The sequence below is a fragment of the Sphaerodactylus townsendi genome, unplaced genomic scaffold, assembly GCF_021028975.2.
Source record: "Sphaerodactylus townsendi isolate TG3544 unplaced genomic scaffold, MPM_Stown_v2.3 scaffold_22, whole genome shotgun sequence".
Taxonomy (NCBI): domain Eukaryota; kingdom Metazoa; phylum Chordata; class Lepidosauria; order Squamata; family Sphaerodactylidae; genus Sphaerodactylus; species Sphaerodactylus townsendi.
Genome location: NW_025950385.1, coordinates 1406408 through 1425804, shown reverse-complemented (window position 1 = coordinate 1425804; position 19397 = coordinate 1406408). Strand labels below are relative to the sequence as shown.

Here is a 19397-nt window from a genome sequence, read left to right as displayed (position 1 = left end):
ACCCCCCCCCCCCCCCACCCCCCCCCCCCCCCACCCCCCCCCCCCCCCACCCCCCCCCCCCCCCACCCCCCCCCCCCCCCACCCCCCCCCCCCCCCACCCCCCCCCCCCCCCACCCCCCCCCCCCCCCACCCCCCCCCCCCCCCACCCCCCCCCCCCCCCACCCCCCCCCCCCCCCACCCCCCCCCCCCCCCACCCCCCCCCCCCCCCACCCCCCCCCCCCCCCACCCCCCCCCCCCCCCACCCCCCCCCCCCCCCACCCCCCCCCCCCCCCACCCCCCCCCCCCCCCACCCCCCCCCCCCCCCACCCCCCCCCCCCCCCACCCCCCCCCCCCCCCACCCCCCCCCCCCCCCACCCCCCCCCCCCCCCACCCCCCCCCCCCCCCACCCCCCCCCCCCCCCACCCCCCCCCCCCCCCACCCCCCCCCCCCCCCACCCCCCCCCCCCCCCACCCCCCCCCCCCCCCACCCCCCCCCCCCCCCACCCCCCCCCCCCCCCACCCCCCCCCCCCCCCACCCCCCCCCCCCCCCACCCCCCCCCCCCCCCACCCCCCCCCCCCCCCACCCCCCCCCCCCCCCACCCCCCCCCCCCCCCACCCCCCCCCCCCCCCACCCCCCCCCCCCCCCACCCCCCCCCCCCCCCACCCCCCCCCCCCCCCACCCCCCCCCCCCCCCACCCCCCCCCCCCCCCACCCCCCCCCCCCCCCACCCCCCCCCCCCCCCACCCCCCCCCCCCCCCACCACTGGCAGGGGCTGATGGGATTTGTAGTCCATGAACATCTGGAGAGCCGCAGGTTGCAGACCCTTGATCTAAGGGGCCAAAAGGAGACCAGAGATCACAGGGATTGGGAGGAGATCCAGCCTTCAGACTACAAAGAAACATGCTAGAGCATTATCTTGGACCTGGAGTTATTTTCCTGTAATCTTTTCCTTTATTCTATTTCTTTTAAATAAAACCTTGAAAAAGCCAGCGGTTTCAGAGTATCTGGATTTGAACCCTGTTCTCTCAGGCCCTTTCCCCACTTACCTTAAGCCCCGCGCTACTCTCCTCAAGTAGCGTGGGGTCCAGCTGCACTCCCCACTTCAGGGGCGGCGAGAACGCAGCTGCCCCGACACTGCCTCTCTCGCGCCCCCTCAGTGCACGTAATTCGTGGCGCCTTTTCAAATGGCGCCTTTTGATGACCCCGCGCAGAGCTCGGGGTCGTGGGGAAGCCGGGGCACGCGCCAGGAATTGCGCGCGCTGTGAATTGCGCGCAGCAACCCTCCGACAAGGGTAAGTGGGGAAAGGGCCTCAGTTACAAGAAAGAGATCACCTCACACCCCTCTTTCTTTCATGCTTATTGATCCCTCAGAGAAAATCATTCAGCAGCTCACTGGAATTGCTGTTCCTTTCCCCCTCAGGCCAAGTATGTCGGGTCTCCACCTCATGAAGCAAGGCCGAGACAGGAAGAAGGTTGACGTCCAGAGAGACTTCACCGTTGCATCTCCGGCAGAGTTCGTCACCCGTTTTGGGGGGAACAAAGTAATTGAGAAGGTGAGTTGGGAACCTTTTTTTTAAAAAAAACCAGACTGGGTTTAAAGAAAGCTTCTTTTCTTGATCAAGTTTTGGAAGTGAGGAACACAATTGCAAATGCATGAGGAACGCAATTACAAATGTATAGCACTAGGGTACTCATTCCCCTCACAGTGAATCACACATTAGTGCCTCAATCCACAGGCCCTCACACTTGCGGCAGAGGAAGCAACATTCATGCCTGCCTGATGTCAAGAGAGCTGCCAAGTTTTGGTTGTGGGGGGCACAGTTTGAAGGTTGGACTAAGCTTTGAAACTCAGTGGAGACAGCTGAGTTCAAACCCTGGCTTAGATTGAATACGTGAAAGGTCACACTGTGCTGATTGTCTGCCATCCAGGTGCTTATTGCCAATAATGGGATTGCGGCGGTGAAATGCATGCGGTCCATCCGGCGCTGGTCCTACGAGATGTTTCGGAATGAGCGAGCGATCCGCTTTGTTGTTATGGTAACACCTGAAGACTTGAAAGCAAATGCTGGTGAGTTTTGAAAGACCAACTTTTATACCCACTTCTACCTATAATTTTGTGGCAGCGGAATGTCATTCTTTTTGATAAAAGGATGATAATTAGCCACGGACATTTTCAGCATTTGCTCTTGTCGGTACAGCCAGTGTTGTGGGTTTGCTGTTTGCAGTAGCTGTGTGATATAGGTTACTATTCCCAAATTACGTAGATGGGGAGGGAATTCATAGATTTTGTATGGCTTTAGTTGCCTTCCAAAATTTGCTTTAGTTGGAGATCCTAGTTGGAGAGAGGACAAATCTTGTCTTTGTAGTCACACTAGTTGGGTTCTAATGTGTCTAGGGCTTCATACATTAGGGATTTAAAAAAAAACAGCTCCACTTGAACATATACTAATAATTGGTCAGCAGATTTAAATATATTCTAAAATCTAAGCGGTATTATTTAATCACATTTTCCCTGAAAACTGTGGAAGACAGACAGCAGAAGCATTGGGGTACTGTGTGGTTTCTGGGCTGTATGGCCGTGTTCTAGCAGCATTCTCTCCTGACGTTTTGCCTGCATCTGTGGCTGGCATCTTCAGAGGATCTGATAGGGTTAGGGTTAGTATCTGAAGATGCCAGCCACAGATGCAGGCGAAAAGTCAGGAGAGAAAGCTGCTAGAACACGGCCATACAGCACCCCAGTGATTCCGGCCGTGAAAGCCTTCGACAATACAGTAGAAGCATTCCCCTCCACCATTTTCCATATTGGACATAATGCCTCTTTTGAGTGGGGATCGCCATCTGTGTGGCAACATTGTCGAGAAGCTAAGGCTCAGCGCAACCGTGATGTGGGCCCCCAAGTTTCTGCCAATCTGGATCAGGTACTGTGGTGAAAACTCCTGGAAAGCAATGGGGCAGCTTGCTGTTGTTGAAGTGCCCCGAAGACCACTGGAAATATGGGTTCATAAACCTTCCCCAAAGCATAGCTTAATTACTATGTCTCTCTGGTCAGCTTAAGGTATGCCCAGTGGTGGGATTCAAAAATTTTAATAACAGGTTCCGATGGTGGTGGGATTCAAACAGTGGCGTTAGGCCAATGGGCTGGGCGGGGCACGTCGGGGGCTGTGGCAAGGACGCAGGGCACGTGCGCCCCAGGTGCAGTTCTCTTTGCTTGGCTATTACTGTAGCCATTTTGTTAAGGGCAAAAGCTATGGCTGCAGAAAAGAGACAAGTTAGGGATTGTCTGCCAATTCCCATCTCGCTACGAAATGAAGGTAAGTGGGTGGGGGTGGGCGCCGTGGGGTGGGGGGTGCCATGAGGGGTGCCATGGGGGGAAGGGAGGCCGCAGGGGGCCCTGGGGGGCAATTTTGCATTTCCCACTTGACGAGATTTGTTGTACCCAGGGACAGAGATTACCCCCTTGTCCCTCGTGGAGTTAATCATTAACAACCGGTTCTCCAAACAGAAAATTTTAATAACCGGTTCTACCGAATAGGTGCGAATAGGCTGCATCCCACCTTTGGGTATGCCCAAGAGTGGCCAAGTACATTTGTTCTCTGCCGAAGATCATGCTGTGGGTAGCTGACCTGGATTGCCTTCGCTGTGAAATTGGGAATGAAGGGCTACATCAGAGCCCCAGAGAGTGCGGCCACGTAGATGCGGTACTTACTTGGCAAGGGGCTGATGGGAATTGTAGTCCTTGAACATCTGGAGTGCCATAGGTTGGCTACCCTAGCTTAAATACTGTCTTTCTGGCCAGCTTAAGGTATGCCCAAGAGTGTCCAAGTACACTTGCTCCCTGTCGAAGATCATGTTGTGGGTAGCTGACCTGAATTGCCCCAGCTACCGTGTTTCCCCGAATATATGACAGTGTCTTATATTAATTTTTGCTGCCAAAGATGCGCTATGTCTTATTTTCAGGGGATGTCTTATTTTTCTGTATTCTGTTCGTCGGGCATGCTTCCAAACAAAAACTTTGCTACGTCTTACTTTTGGGGGATGCCTTATATGTCGCACTTCAGCAAAACCTCTACTATGTCTTATTTTCTGGGGATGTCTTATATTCGGGGAAACAGGGTAGGCTGATCTTGTCAGCTCTCAGAAACTAAGCAGATTCTACCCTTGTTCATATTTGGATGAGAGGCCTCCAAGGAATACCACTGTTGTTACGCAGAGGAGGCACCTATGTTAGTTTCCTGCCTTGAAAACCCTACTCGGGTGCCATAAATCAGCTGTGACTTGTTGGCACGTTATCCACGCCAATCTAGATGACGGAGGGAGCCCCTTCCTCGTCGCTCAGGGACTGTGGCAGGCGAGGGCTTCCTCTGTGACCTCCCACAGCGTGTCTGATCTCAGTGTTGCTTCCCATATAACAGGGAGGTAGCAGACGTAGCAGTGGGTGCCCTTGGTGGATAGATCCTGAATAGATCCTAGCACCCAAACTCTTTGCAGTGTGGAATGGACAGTGGAAGATTCAGCAGGAAGAGAGAAGGGCCATGTAATTGAGGTGTTATCAGTGGTGGGACCCAACAATTTTAGTAACAGGTTTAGTACCATGGTGGTGGGATTCAAACTGTGGCGTAGCGCCAGTGGGGCTGGGCGGGGGCGTGGCCAGGCATTCCTGGGCGGAACATTCCTGGGTGGGACGCAGAATCAGGGATGGGTGGAATCTTTTACCTACATGTTACTTTTCTGTTTGCAGGCAGTTTTTCTTTAATTACAAAGACGCTTTTCAGAAGTGGGCTCCATCACCTTCATACATCTGTGGTTCAGTTCATTCTACCACTTCGTCTCCCTGCTCCTTGGTTTCCCCTGTGTTAGGGTTGGCCCTGAGCCTGTAAGCAGTGGTTGGATTTGAACCCAAGTCTACCCAATCCAGATCCATGTCTTATTCTGTTCGACCCATGAGCTTCTCCACTAATAATGTAGGCCTGTCACGTTTTCTGCTGACTTGGAAGCCAGACTACCTGTGCTAGTGGAGAGGGGAGGGATTTTTCCCATGTAGAGATGCACTCTTTCCTTTAGCTTATCTGAACACATAGTAACAGAGGTGGGATCCAGCAAGTTCTCACAGGTTCCCGAGAGTAGGTTACTAATTATTTGTGTGTGCTGTAACGACCCAAAGGACCCCCAGAATATTATTTATATATATTTCTGCTTCAAAAACCATATTGGCAGAAGCCAGTTGTCATACACTTCTCTATGCAGGTAGCAGCATGTCCAAAGGTCACAGGTCTGCTTTACAAAATCTAATCAATGGATGAGTAACTCCTGCATAACCTGGAGGTCTCATTTTGTTTGTGGGCATGAGCTTGATTACCTCACCTTGAAAAGATACTGTTAAAGACAAAGAATATGGAAAGCCAACTTGCTATCAAATACTGCACTTCCTATCTCTTCTGGAAACCAAGTTAGCAACAAAGGGTTGCTTCTCTGCATTTCCTTCCCTTTGTCATGACTCTCCTAAAACCACTTAACCTTATCCTGATCTAATGTCTCAAGCCAAATAAGAGTTACTCTGCATAAAGCCATTCTGTGCTTCCTGACTTAATCTAAGAGCAATTGGCCCCATTGTCTTGGGTTTAGCAGTAGACGAGCTGACTAATGACCTCAGCACCCCCAGACCCAGCACAGATGTGAAACGTAGTGTGATTGGTTCCTTTCCCATCAAGGAACGACCCACCTTATAAAAGTTCAGTTTACCTGCAACATTTGGCTCATTGCCACATGTTCTCTTGCTGTGGTGTTGAGACATGGATTCGTCCTTCATTGGGTTTCTGTGCTGGCATGTAATCCCTGCCTTCTACTTCTACCCTTCTAAGAATTGTTAGGTAAAGTATTACCCCACAACAACCCCCATTCCCTTCTCTATCATCCAATCTATGTTTCAAACCTTTTTTATATACCAGGAACTTGAATGTATGTGCCCTTATGTCTTACTGTGCGTGTGTATTTTTGAACAAATTTATATAAAATGTTTAAACTCAATTTGGACTCTTGCTACTCTGTGGAATATCCATTGCTAGAATTCCTTCCTCGTATTATACAGTCTAAAAGATCCCCTCTCGGCCCCTCTCGCTGCCAACGTGAGAGCTCATTCCCCTTTGCTACTTTTAAAATCCTATGTGTGCTGTTATATGTTTAGCAGCTGGTGGAGAATCCCTTTAATAAAATCCTTGCCCCTGTTAAGGCCGTAACAGTGCTGAGAGGGGGTTACTAATTGGTGATTTTGCCACGTGACTTTTGCCTTAGTTACGCCCCTCCTCTCAGCAGTAGCGCGCAGAACTTGAAGCAGTCTAGCAGGAGGTGCACCAGCGTGCGTGGCAGCCTGCGCCTGCGTGCATTCGTTTCCCGCCCAAGGACCGGCGCAGCGGCTGCCTCCTTGCCATAGCCCCGCCCAGGAATGCCCTGCCCCGGAATGCCAGCCACGCCTTCGTCGTGCCCTGCCCAGCCCTATTGGTGCTACGCCACAGTTTGAATCCCACCACCATGGGAACCTGTTACTAAAATTTTTGGATCCCACCACTGCATAGTAAGAACATAAAAACATAAGAAAGAGCCTGCTGGAACAGACCAGAGTTCATCTAGTCCAGCACTCTGCTACTCGCAGTGGCCCACCAGGTGCCTTTGGGAGCTCACCTGCAGGATGTGAAAGCAATGGCCTGCTGCTGCTGCTGCTGCTCCCAAGCACCTAGTCTGCGAAGGCATTTGCAACCTCAGATCAAGATTGGTAGCCATAGATCGACTTCTCCTCCATAAATCTGTCCAAGCCCCTTTTACATCTATCCAGGTTAGTGGCCATCACCACCTCCTGTGCCGCTTTTACCCCATTCCCCCACATTATAACGCCGTTACAATGCCGTTATAACGCCGTTATAATGCTGGCAATGGCCGTTATAATGCGGCTACTGACCCTACCCGGCTGCCTCATAAGAACATAAGAACAAGCCAGCTGGATCAGACCAGAGTCCATCTAGTCCAGCTCTCTGCTACTCACAGTGGCCCACCAGGTGCCTTTGGGAGCTCACATGCAGGATGTGAAAGCAATGGCCTTCTGCTGCTGCTGCTGCTCCTGAGCACCTGGACTGTTAAGGCATTTGCAATCTCAGATCAAAGAGGATCAAGATTGGTAGCCACAGATCGACATCTCCTCCATAAATCTATCCAAGCCCCTTTTAAAGCTATCCAGGTTAGTGGCCATCCCCACCTCCTGTGGCATCACATTCCAAACACCAATCACGCGTTGCGTGAAGAAGTGTTTCCTTTTATTAGTCCTAATTCTTTCCCCCAGCATTTTCAATGGGTGCCCCCTGGTTTTAGTATTTAGTACCTTTCTGTCTCTGTGATGCCATTTATTCCTGGTTGTCCACACCAGATGCTGTAAAAGGTCAGCTGCCATTTGGCACAGATAAGTTTGGGCCACCTTCATGATCAACTAAGTATACTTCATTTGGCCAGGAATTCTTGGGGACAGTGGGGGGGGGGGGGACCTTTCTGCAAACTATTGTGATAAACTTTATGTTACTTCTGGAACAATATAAAATCCTTCCTGGGTTTGAGATTGTGTACACAAGAGAGGTGTGGGCAAAGGGAAGCACCCATCACCCATTTGTACCAAAGCCAGAGGAGCTATACGGAATGATAATTTGTTCAGAGATTATACACGTATTCAATTCAATTTCAATAAGCCTTTATTGGCATATAACACGATAATAAAAAATACAATTCCAGTTAAAAGGTAAAAAGTAAAAGACTTCGCGTTTGTCATACATTCAGCTTACAAACTTCTGACAAAAACTTTGCCCCTATAAGGCAACAATGAAAATCCTGACAATTTAAAAGCATAACTACTTTATCTGATTCAGTGTAATCAATCATGGAGTCTATAACTTGGGATAACAGACTGGATCGGAGTTCTTGGTATAATAAGCAGTTCAGGAGAATGTGTGGGATGGAATCCAGCTGTCCTATGCTACAGGGACAAAACCTCTTGTCGCTTGGAAGACCTTTAAGTCTTCCTCTATGTAGCGGAGATGGCATGATGTTAAATCTAGCCAGCATATTGGCTCTCCTGTGTTTAGGGATATAGGCTCTCCTGTGTATAGGGTATTCACGTATTCAGCAAAAATGGGAGACTGTCCTTTCTGGATCGTGCCATTTCAGAATGCAAATGATGCTCGGGATGGAGAGCAGTAGCTGAATGCTTTTCAGACATTCGTTGGTTAAAAGCTAGCACTACAGGGTTTAGCACACAGCATACTACCCTGTTTTCCCGAATATAAGACATCCCCTGAAAATAAGACGTAGTCGAGGTTTTGCTGAAGTGCGAAATATAAGGCATCCCCCGAAAGTAAGACCTAGCCAAGTTTTTGTTTGGCAGCATGCCCGACGAACAGAACACAGAAAAATAAGACATCCCCTGAAAATAAGACGTAGTCGAGGTTTTGCTGAAGTGCAAAATATAAGGCATCCCCCGAAAGTAAGACGTAGCCAAGTTTTTGTTTGGCAGCATGCCTGACGAACAGAACACAGAAAAATAAGACATCCCCTGAAAATAAGACGTAGTCGAGGTTTTGCTGAAGTGCGAAATATAAGGCATCCCCCGAAAGTAAGACGTAGCCAAGTTTTTGTTTGGCAGCATGCCCGACGAACAGAACACAGAAAAATAAGACATCCCCTGAAAATGAGACATAGCGCATCTTTGGGAGCAAAAATTAATATAAGATGCTGTCTTATTTTCGGGGGTAGCGTGCTGGAGTGGACACTTCATTCCTCCTGGTAGAATTCGTCATGCAATTCTCCGCCTGCCTCCTGAAATGATATAACCCTGAAGGGCGTTGGGGTGACAGTTGCAATTCTGTTATTTCTGTCCCCCTGCACAAACGAGAATGTACTGTGAAACAGTTGCTCATCAAGTGCGTGGCACACCGGTTTGGAAAGATCTTGCCCTTATCTCTGTAAACAAACCCTTTCGTCAGCCAGTCCCTTTGCCTCGCTGTTCTGTGTGGTGTGTGACACACCCACCTTCACAGTTCAGTTTGCTTCTGGGCAGGTCTTGGCTTTCTGTTTGCTTTCCCACTTGTACCTTCAAGTCCCTCTCAAGCCGTCCTGTGGCCTGTGGGGACATCTTGCATTTTTGTGGTGGGAGACATTAAGTCAAGTATTTATTGTTTGAGCCATTGGCTATAACAATACAGAGATACATGCAGTTAAAACATTTAAATTAAAACAATAACTTAGTTTTACATTAAAATATAAATTATTTGTATTCACAATCTCTAAATTAAAATGCCCCATCGAATACTTTCCACGTCAGAAGTTTTTGCAGCTTCTTCAGCTAGTCTAAGTTAACCTCCAGTACTTTGGAACAGCGCTTTAAGTACTTTGCTCGTAATTTCCTAGCCGCCAGGGCAAAGAGAGCCATCTTGTAAGAAACATAGGAATCAATATCAGACATTAAGGCTCCTTCCGCACATGCAGAATAAGGCACTTTCAAACTGCTTTCGGTGTTCTTTGAACCTGTGCGGGATTGGAAAACCCACTTGCAAACAGTTGTGAAAGCGGTTTGAAAACGCATTATTTTGCGTGTGCGGAAGGGGCCGAAGGGACGTTAGAACTGCGGAGGCCGCATCCCGTGGCTCTCTTCTGCTGAGGGACTTGGGCTGGGCCCTTCAAGGGAAGGCAGTCCCTCCCTGGACTTCTTTCCTTGGGAGCTGGTGGCCAATGAGACCAGAATTTCCCTTCCCAGTTAAAATGACAGTAGTCAGGTAGTGTTGTGCAGTGGCTACAGCAGGGGTAAGCAAGCCTGGTCTGCTGGCTGGCAGTGGCCCACTATCCCAGGGGTCCCTACATTTCTGAGTCTGCGGGCACATTTGGAAATTTGACATGGCATAGAGCAGCGGTGGCGAACCTATGGCACGGGTGCCAGAGGTGGCACTCAGAGCCCTTTCTGTGGGCACGTGTGCACGGAGTTGATCATGTGGGGGGAGGGGCGGAAAATTGCGCACCCCCCCCCCCCACATGTCTAGGCTAGCCTGGACACGATTATTAGCATTAAACCTGAGATCTAGTTTTGGGGAAGCAGTGTAGGTAACCCTGTTAAGCGCTGCTAAACCCCACTGATTTTCATGCGAAGAACTAAAGCACAATCCTTTACCTCGGAGTGAGCTCGGTTGCTGGCAATGGGGCTTGCTTCTGAGTCAACCCTCCTAGGGTCATGATTCACTCATTCGAAGCGTTGCACGGTTGCTTCACCAAGCTTACTCCTGAGTAACACACGCCTCAGAGCCAACCGTTTTTTCTAAACTAAAACCTCAGTATTCAGGTTAAATTGCCGTGTTGGCACTTTGCGATAAATAAGTGGGTTTTGGATTGCAATTTGGGCACTTGGTCTGGAAAAGGTTCGCCATCACTGGCACAGAGCAATAAAATGGCTATTACAAAATGGCTGCCATCGGAGGCGGTGCCCGACACCGTAAAACCGTGCAGATCCTTGCCTGAAAACCATCGCAGCAACCTTTAAGGAATCTAAAAGGCCCGGTCGACAGCCTTGCTGGGCAAAACTTCCTTCACCGCGGCATAAAAATCTTCGCTGTGTGACTGGAGGTCACTGAAGCTGTGGGGGCAATTCTGTAGCTGCCTCTACCGCCCATGGCGGCCATTTTGTGGCTGTGCCCACAACTGTTCCAAAAAGTTCCTGCAGGCTCAAAAAGCTTGGAGACCCCTCCTCTAAGTGCATCTGGCCAGTCGCACAAGTCGTCTCTCCCACCCACCCCATTTTATTTGCTGGCACTTCTTAGTCAGTGGACCTGTTTTTTTTTCAGCCCTTGGGCCTAAATAGGTGGAACCAGAGTGTCGGACTGGAGAAAATTGCATCTAAATCCCCCCTTTTCTTTGAAGCTCTTTGGCCGATGGGTTGCCCGGTTACTCTTTTAGTCTAACCTACCTTGCAGGGTGGTTGTGAGGAGAATACGAGTGTGGTCGGAACTGTGACCTCTATCGTAAACTCCTTGAAGGAACGTTGAGATTTTTTAAAAAGTGATTCTAATCCTAGCAGTGCTACATTTTTAGAAATGTTTGTCTCTTACCATTAAAATGCAGAGGAAAACAAATGCCGGCAAAGCATCAGAGAAAGCCAAAAAGCAGAGATCTAAAACAAATACTTCTCCCAGTGGTGGGATCCAAAATTTTTAGTAACAGGTCCCCTCGCCAGCCCCCCATCAGCAAAGGGGGCAGAGGCGTACCTAGGCAAACCTGAGCCCTGGGCAGAACCTGAGTTGGATGCCCCCCCCCCCCCATGGGCAGCCACCCCACCACGACCCCCCAATTTTTTTTTGCACCAGGTCATTTCTAAATCATCATCACATTATAGAGATGCCTCAACTCACAAGTCTGAGCACAGCAATGGTGAAACACACAGGTTCTTTGATAGAGACTGGTGAGATAAAAGGTACGAAAGGCTGAGAATCAATGAATTGCAGTACCTGAAAGGGATTAACCCAGTTCAGGGAGTTACATTATTAGTCGCAATTGCTACCGTGTTTCCCCAAATATAAGACAGTGTCTTATATTAATTTTTGCTCCCAAAGATGCTCTATGTCTTATTTTCAGGGGATGTATTATTTGTCTGTGTTCTGTTCGTCGGGCCTGCTTCCAAACAAAATCTTTGCTACGTCTTACTTTCGGGGGATGCCTTATATTTCGCACTTCAGCAAAACCTCTACTATGTCTTATTTTTAGGGGATGTTTCGGGGAAACAGGGTATATGGAACCTTCACGTTCAAAGGCAGGATGCCTCTCGGGGAGGTGAGGGAGTGGAGACGGAAAAGCGGACCCAATTAGTAACCCCCTCTCGGCACACTCAAAAAATTGTTAATCCCACTCTCGGGAACTGGTGAGAACCTGCTGGATCCCACCTCTGACTTCTCCCTAGGGTCTCCTAAAGAACCATTTCTGACTTGGTGCCTTATTGCCCACAGGGTACAAGCAAAGTAAATTTCCCTGTGGAAAGGAGTTTCGCAGTCCCAGCACTACTGCTGGAAAGGGCAATTACAGCAAATTGCAGAACGCTTCCAACATTCTGGCCCAGCGGGCAGGCAGGGCTGGCGTTTGAAGGGCTGGCTCACCGCTGAGTGGGTTTCCTCTGTCTTTATCTCCTGTAGCCAATCTTCCCTTCTCCTCCCAACTGCTAGAAGAGACTAGCTGTGTGAGGTCAGGCTAGAAGGAGAAGACAAAAGCTCGCAGTAAACTAATGTGGAAGTGGCAGAGAGAAACGTCAGCATCCTGGACATGCAGAGCCCGACTCCAGTGGTGGGATCCAAAAATTTTAGCAACAGGTTCCCTCACCAGCGCCCCCTCAGCAAAGGGGGCAAACCTGAGCCCTGGGCAAAACCTGAGTTGGATGCCCCCCCATGGGCAGCCACCCCACCACGACCACCCCCCCCCAATTTTTTTGCATCAGGTCATTTCCAAATCATCATCACATTATAGAAAATGCCCCAACTCACAAATCTGAACACAGCAATGGTGAAACACACAGGTTCTTTGATAGAGACTGGTGAGATAAAAGGTACGAAATTCTGAGAATCAATGAATTGCGGTACCTGAAAGGGATTAACCCAGTTCAGGGAGTTACATTATTAGTCGCAACTGCTATATGGAAACCTCTCGGGGAGGCGAGGGCATGGAGATGGAAAAGCGGACCCAATTAGTAACCCCCTCTCGGCACACACAAATAATTAGTCCCACTCTCGGGAACTGGTGAGAATCTGCTGGATCCCACCTCTGCCCAACTCTATGCAAAAAGTATATCGAGGACTCCTGGGGCATAGCTAGATCCTAAGCATGATGTCTTGGGGCCAGGGCCTGATGGTTGAGCACCTGTTTTTCGTGCAAGTGGTCCCTGGCTCAGTCTTGGACATCTCCGGAGAAAGTAGGTGCAGAGAGAGATCAGAAACCCCAGAGAAGCTCTGATGGTCTGAATACAGCAATGGGAACAGCCGTTGATCTAGCCCAGACAATGCTTTTGACGGTTGGTCTTTAGATGTGCAGTTGAGGCCATGTTTGATTGGGCACTGTGTGAAGATGCCGAGCATAAGCACAGGCGAAACGTTAGGAGCAGAAACTGCACAGCCTGGAAAACACGCGATCCCCAATTGATTCTGGCCAGGAGAGCCTTCAGCAAAACATCGGATGCCTTATTTCTTCTCTTTATTTGCAGAGTACATCAAAATGGCAGATCATTATGTTCCGGTGCCAGGAGGCCCAAATAACAACAACTATGCAAACGTGGAACTGATCCTGGATATTGCAAAACGGATCCCAGTTCAGGTGAGGCTGATATGAAAACAGACGTTCAGAGATTGAAGAATAAGGGGTTACATAATTTGTCTGTACTGTGTGTGTGGACATGGATTTTGTGGTGATAATGAAGCCCCGGTGGGTAGAGAAAAGGAAGACCTTGTTTTTTAATTGTGGGGTAATGGGGATGTGGAATGTCTCTGAGAACCAGTGTGGCGTAGCAGTTAAGAGTGGTAGACCCTCATTTGGAAAACCAGGTTTGATTCTTCACGTTCGTGGCAGACTCTTATCTGGTGAACTGAATCTTGCTATCATACAAAGACGCGTTGCATCAACCGCTTTGTATATTGTGCATAACAAACAACAATAAAGTGAATAAACAGTGAAATTCAGTGCAAAACAAACCGTACAAAACACTTCTTGACAATTCTCATGATACAGCTTACAATGATTGTAATCCCAGCATTCACTTATCGTGCCTCTGATATGTCTCATAAGAACATAAGAACATGAGAACAAGCCAGCTGGATCAGACCAGAGTCCATCTAGTCCAGCTCTCTGCTACTCGCAGTGGCCCACCAGGTGCCATTGGGAGCTCACGTGCAGGATGTGAAAGCAATGGCCTTCTGCTGCTGCTGCTCCCGAGCACCTGGACTGTTAAGGCATTTGCAATCTCAGATCAAAGAGGATCAAGATTGGTAGCCATAGATCGACTTCTCCTCCATAAATCTGTCCAAGCCCCTTTTAAAGCTATCCAGGTTAGTGGTCATCACCACCTCCTGTGGCAGCATATTCCAAACACCAATCACACATTTAAGCTGAAGAAGTAAGTTTCCCTTTTATTAGTCCTAATTCTTCCCCCCAGCATTTTCAATGGATGCCCCCCCCCTGGTTCTAGTACTGTGAGAAAGAGAGAAAAATTTCTCTGTCAACATTTTCTACCCCATGCATAATTTTATAGACTTCAATCATATCCCCCCTCAGACGTCTCCTCTCCAAACTAAAGAGTCCCAAACGCTGCATCCTCTTCTGATAAGGAAGGTGCTCCAGTCCCTCAATCATCCTCGTTGCCCTTCTCTGCACTTTTTCTATCTCTTCAGTATCTTTTTTGAGATGGGGCGACCAGAACTGAACACAGTACTCCAAGTGCGGTCGCACCACTGCTTTATATAAGGGCATGACAATCCTTGCAGTTTTATTCACAATTCCTTTCCTAATTATCCCCAGCATAGAGTTTGCCTTTTTCACTAATGTCTCAATAATGTCCTTCTATTAATTGTAACGAAACTCCGTATCCATAATTTTCCAAAGGGACAAAAAAAATTGTTCTTAGAGACTGTACATAGGCTTCAGTGTGCTGTATTTTCAATATGTCAAACCCATATTCTGTTACGCTGAATAACTTTACATCTGAATTGTGAACGGACCGGTCTGTGCCAAATCCGAATACTGAGAATGAACGGATTGCGCTATTTTAGCCATTTTCGAAACAATCTTCTTCAGATCAGACTTTAATTCCGTCAGCCGTCATTGGGATCTGTGCAATATCCATATTTGCAAATATTAACATATTAATTCACAATGTTAGAACATTTTAGCATTTTTATCCATTAATAAATTACTTTTACAAAAAGTACTTTTTATATAAATATTAAATATTTTTTTAAAAAATCTTTACATACTTACAGTCATTCAAGGTGATATTCTCACATCCATTCATTTTCCCATCTACGTTGCTGTTATCTTTCAACCTAGCATTTAATAGTCATTGCACTTATTCCTCACCGCTGTGTTTCATCCTCCTTTTTTAAAGGTATATATTCTATGTTGGGATTCACAACTGAATCTTGCCCCATTCCTATACGTGAAACCTGTTGGGTGATCTTGGGCTAGTCACAGTTCTCTCTGAACTCCCTCAGCCCCACCTACCTCACAAGGTTGTTGTGGAGAGAGAAGGGGAAAGGAGCTTGCAAGCCACCTTGAGTCTCCTTACAGGAGAGAAAGGGGCGAGGGTATAAATCCAAATTCCTCTGCCTCCTCCACATTTTAATATATAATTTTGTTTTTGGAAACCTCTGCTAAGCCTTAAAGATAAAACATTATTTATTTACATAGAGGTAGCTTGGTTTATACTGTGTATAGAATATGCAGACACTAAGACAGGGGTCTGCAACCCTGCGACTTTCCAGATGTTCATGGACTACAATTCCCATCAGCCCCTGCCGCCATGGCCAATTGGCCATGAGCATCTGGAGAGCCGCAGGTTGCAGACCCCTGCACTAAGACATTAGGACCAATACATATCAGAACCAAATAGAAGAGAAGAAGAAGAGTTTGGATTTATATCCCCCCTTTCTCTCCTGCAGGAGACTCAAAGGGGTTTACAATCTCCTTGCCCTTCCCCCCTCACAACAAACACCCTGTGAGGTAGGTGGGGCTGAGAGAGCTCCAGGAAGCTGTGACTAGCCCAAGGTCACCCAGCTGGCGTGTGTGGGAGTGCACAGGCTAATCTGAATTCTCCTGATAAGCCTCCACAACTCAAACGGCAGAGCTGGGAATCAAACCCGGTTCCTCCAGATTAGATACACGAGCTCTTAACCTCCTATGCCACTTCTGCTCCTGTTTATTACAGAAAACTGTTTATTACAGAGATCATATTTTAAGAGCGACATGAATATTTAACATGATGTTTGTTTTGCAGCTACTTCCTTCCTTCTATCGGGCTACTTCTTTCCTCTTCCGGCATATTCCCCTAAAGCCTTTCCAAATTTCAACACCGTTACCTAAAAGCTAGCACTTCAGCGTGACTGAGGTGGTTAAGAGCAGGTGCACTCTAATCTGGAGAACAGGGTTTGATTCCTTGGTCTGCCGCTTGAGCTGCGGAGGCTTATCTGGAGAACCAGATTAGCTTGTGCACTCTGACGCATGCCAGCTGGATGACCTTGGGCTAGTCACAGTTCTCTCAGCCCCACCCACCTCACAGGGTGTTTGTTGTGAGGGGGGAAGGGAGAGGAGATTGTAAGGCCCTTTGAGTCTCCTTACAGGAGAGAAAAGGGAGATATAAATCCAACTCTTCTTCTTCTAATTGATACTAACCAGTGGCGGAGCACCAAGGGGGTGCGTTGTGCACCGGGTGCACGCCTGGGGCTTATATAAGAAGTAATTGCCTCTCTGGCCCCTCCCCTTTCCCCAGCCCCATAGCAACCCCCGCACCACACAGTCTGTGGAGCATGAACTACGAAGGGAAAGTCTGTGGTTTCTGTGCTTCTTGTGGCATTTTCGTTCTGGCGAAGTAAGCATGAAGCTGACGGAAGCTGCAACGAATTGCAGCCCGGGGTTTGCTTTTCTTGGTTTTTAAACAGACCTGCCGCTAAAAAACAAAAAACAAAAGCATGCCGAAAAATGAAATCGCCTTGTGTTTCTCTTCTTTTTTTTAGGCAGTATGGGCCGGGTGGGGCCATGCCTCCGAGAACCCCAAATTACCTGATCTTCTACACAAAAATGGAATTGCCTTTATGGGTAAGGAAGGGAAATTTTACCGGGTATGAGAGGACTTCGGGAAAGTTCGAGCCATCATAAGTAGTTTAGAGCCACTAATGAAAAACAAATGAAATAAACGACACATTTGCAAATGCAACAATTCAGTGGAAGATCCCATCCACTGTGTTGTGACCCATCCTTTATGCTCTTGAGTTTAGGAATAAGTTTCTGGCTAATATACAAACTGTGTTTCTTATCTGACTGGCAAATTAACCTTTTTTAAAATCAGATGTGGATTCCGTTGTTTCTTCTAAAGCGACGCTTTTTGCTCTGCCCGGCTCAGGCGACTGATTGAACTCCCTGGGTTATAAAAATAGTTTTATGGAGAATGTTAATTACGGTTTTAATTTTAGCACTTAATTTTCTTCTTTTGGTGTACAAATGTGGTCTTATTGAGAATTTAAACGATGGCTGTAATTTTAGAACTTTTTGAATTTTCCTAGTTTAAAATTTTAAAATTTTAAATGTAAAAGTTCTAGTTACTGCTGTCCAGGTATGCCAGAACTCCTGCTGCGTATTATTATTATTATTATTATTATTATTATTATTATTATTATTATTATTATTATTATTATTATTATTATTATTATTATTATTATTATTATTATTATTATTATTATTTTATTATTTTATTATTTTATTATTACTATTACTATTACTATTACTACTACTACTATTATTATTAGTAGTAGTAGTGTTGTTGTTGTTTGTTTGTTTGTTTGTTTGTTTGTTTAACTTAATATACAGCCCCATCCCCGAAGGGCTCTGGGTGGTGTACAAAATAAAACCATACATAAAATCATCATACAGAGCTTCCATAAATATAATAAAAACAGCAGTTATCCTAAGATGGCATCCCACCTAAACCGAATCCTCCTAAAAAGTATGATAGATGTCTTGTAGGTTAGTCATCCAAGTAGTAGCAGGAAGCACAGTGGGGGTTTTTTGTGGGGGGGGGGAGGAGAACCTCACCAGCAAACAAGAGATTCCTGCTTAGGGCTCCTTATACTTGCCCCCCACGTGGTGAAGTAGGGGTGCAACCATCAGAAGTGATGTTGAGAGTAGACACTGGCTGATAGTTTTGATGCACTTGACTTTCCCTGCCCTGGATCGGGCCTCAGCCTTTTGTGCCTTTTTCCCGCCCCTCTCTGCAGGTCCCCCAAGCCAAGCGATGTGGGCTTTAGGAGACAAAATTGCTTCATCGATAGTGGCTCAAACTGCAGGCATCCCCACTCTTCCGTGGAGCGGCAACGGTAAGCTGGCTGCTTTTTGTGGCCCTGGTTCTACTGCCATTGTCGAAGGCACAGGTGTCAAACTCGCGGCCCTCCAGATGTTATGGACTACAGTTCCCATCATCCCCTGCCAGCTGGGGGATGTCCTGTGGCATAGGAGGTTAAGAGCTCGTGTATCTAATCTGGAGGAACCGGGTTTGATTCCCAGCTCTGCCGCCTGAGCTGTGGAGGCTTATCTGGGGAATTCGGATTAGCCTGTGCACTCCCACACACGCCAGCTGGGTGACCTTGGGCTAGTCACAGCTTCTGGGAGCTCTCTCAGCCCCACCCACCTCACAGGGTGTTTGTTATGAGGGGGGAAGGGCAAGGAGATTGTCAGCCCCTTTGAGTCTCCTGCAGGAGAGAAAGGGGGGATATAAATCCAAACTCTTCTTCTTCTTCTTCTTCTTCACGGCTAAAGCAAGATTTGAAAGAGGGGCTATTATGCATGGAATGCTTACCTCGGGGCTGTTAGCTGCTCAGCTGGGCTATAGCAGTGATGGCGAACCTCGTAGAGACTGAGTGCCAGGGGCGGAGCAAGGGGAAACTGCGCCCAGGGCATGCGTGCGCTTTGTGCTCCTGCCATGCCCCTGTCCACCCCTGCCCTGCCCTGGAATGCCCCGAAACACCCCTGGAACATCCCTGGAATGCCCTTGCCACGCCCCCACATGGCCGCACAACCAGTTCTTTGTACACCCCTCACCCCTTTGGCACTATGCCACTGCCAAGTGCCCAAACTGGGGCGACGGCGCGCATGCCCACAAAGAGGGTTTTGAGTGCCGCCTCTGGCACACATGCCATAGGTTTGCCCCCACTGGGCTATAGTGTGGTCTCCTTGCATCTTTGAGGCACTCACTGCCTGCTCCACAGCTTGCTTGCTGGTCTCAACGGGCCTCTGCTTTTCCTGGTTCTCTTAACTCTGCCCATCAACTCCCTCTTGAAGGCACAGATCTCATAATACCCAGTCGTTGCGATTTTGTTAAAGCCCTTTAAATTGCAGTTATAGTGATATACCTAAAAATACCCCCCCCCCCCAAAAAAAAAGAAGAAAGAAAGAAAGAAATAGGCAGAGCAGTTCCCTGGACCACACTTTGCTGAAGAAGGGGATCATGTCCTAGAACTGATATTCTCTCACCAACACCCACACACTTCCTGTTGTTGCTGCAGCTGCAGGAGAAGAAAGAGGCTTGTTATTAAATTGTTAGCCCACCATTTCCAGTTCATTCTACAGACCCCTCCCCAACCCCCAGCCTGTTGTTAACTGCAGCGGCTC

General features: G+C 48.3%; 1 protein-coding gene across 1 annotated transcript in view; it reads left to right on the top strand.

Annotated features, from left to right (window-relative positions):
• The first annotated feature begins 1378 nt into the window (after positions 1 to 1378).
• The window catches only part of ACACA (acetyl-CoA carboxylase alpha), a 246860-nt gene continuing 228841 nt past the window's right edge, over positions 1379 to 19397 (top strand). The window contains 5 exon segments of the mRNA XM_048482780.1: positions 1379 to 1531; positions 1908 to 2046; positions 13234 to 13343; positions 16751 to 16832; positions 18008 to 18106. Coding sequence (XP_048338737.1) covers positions 1406 to 1531; positions 1908 to 2046; positions 13234 to 13343; positions 16751 to 16832; positions 18008 to 18106 — 556 coding nt within the window. The 5' untranslated portion in view covers positions 1379 to 1405.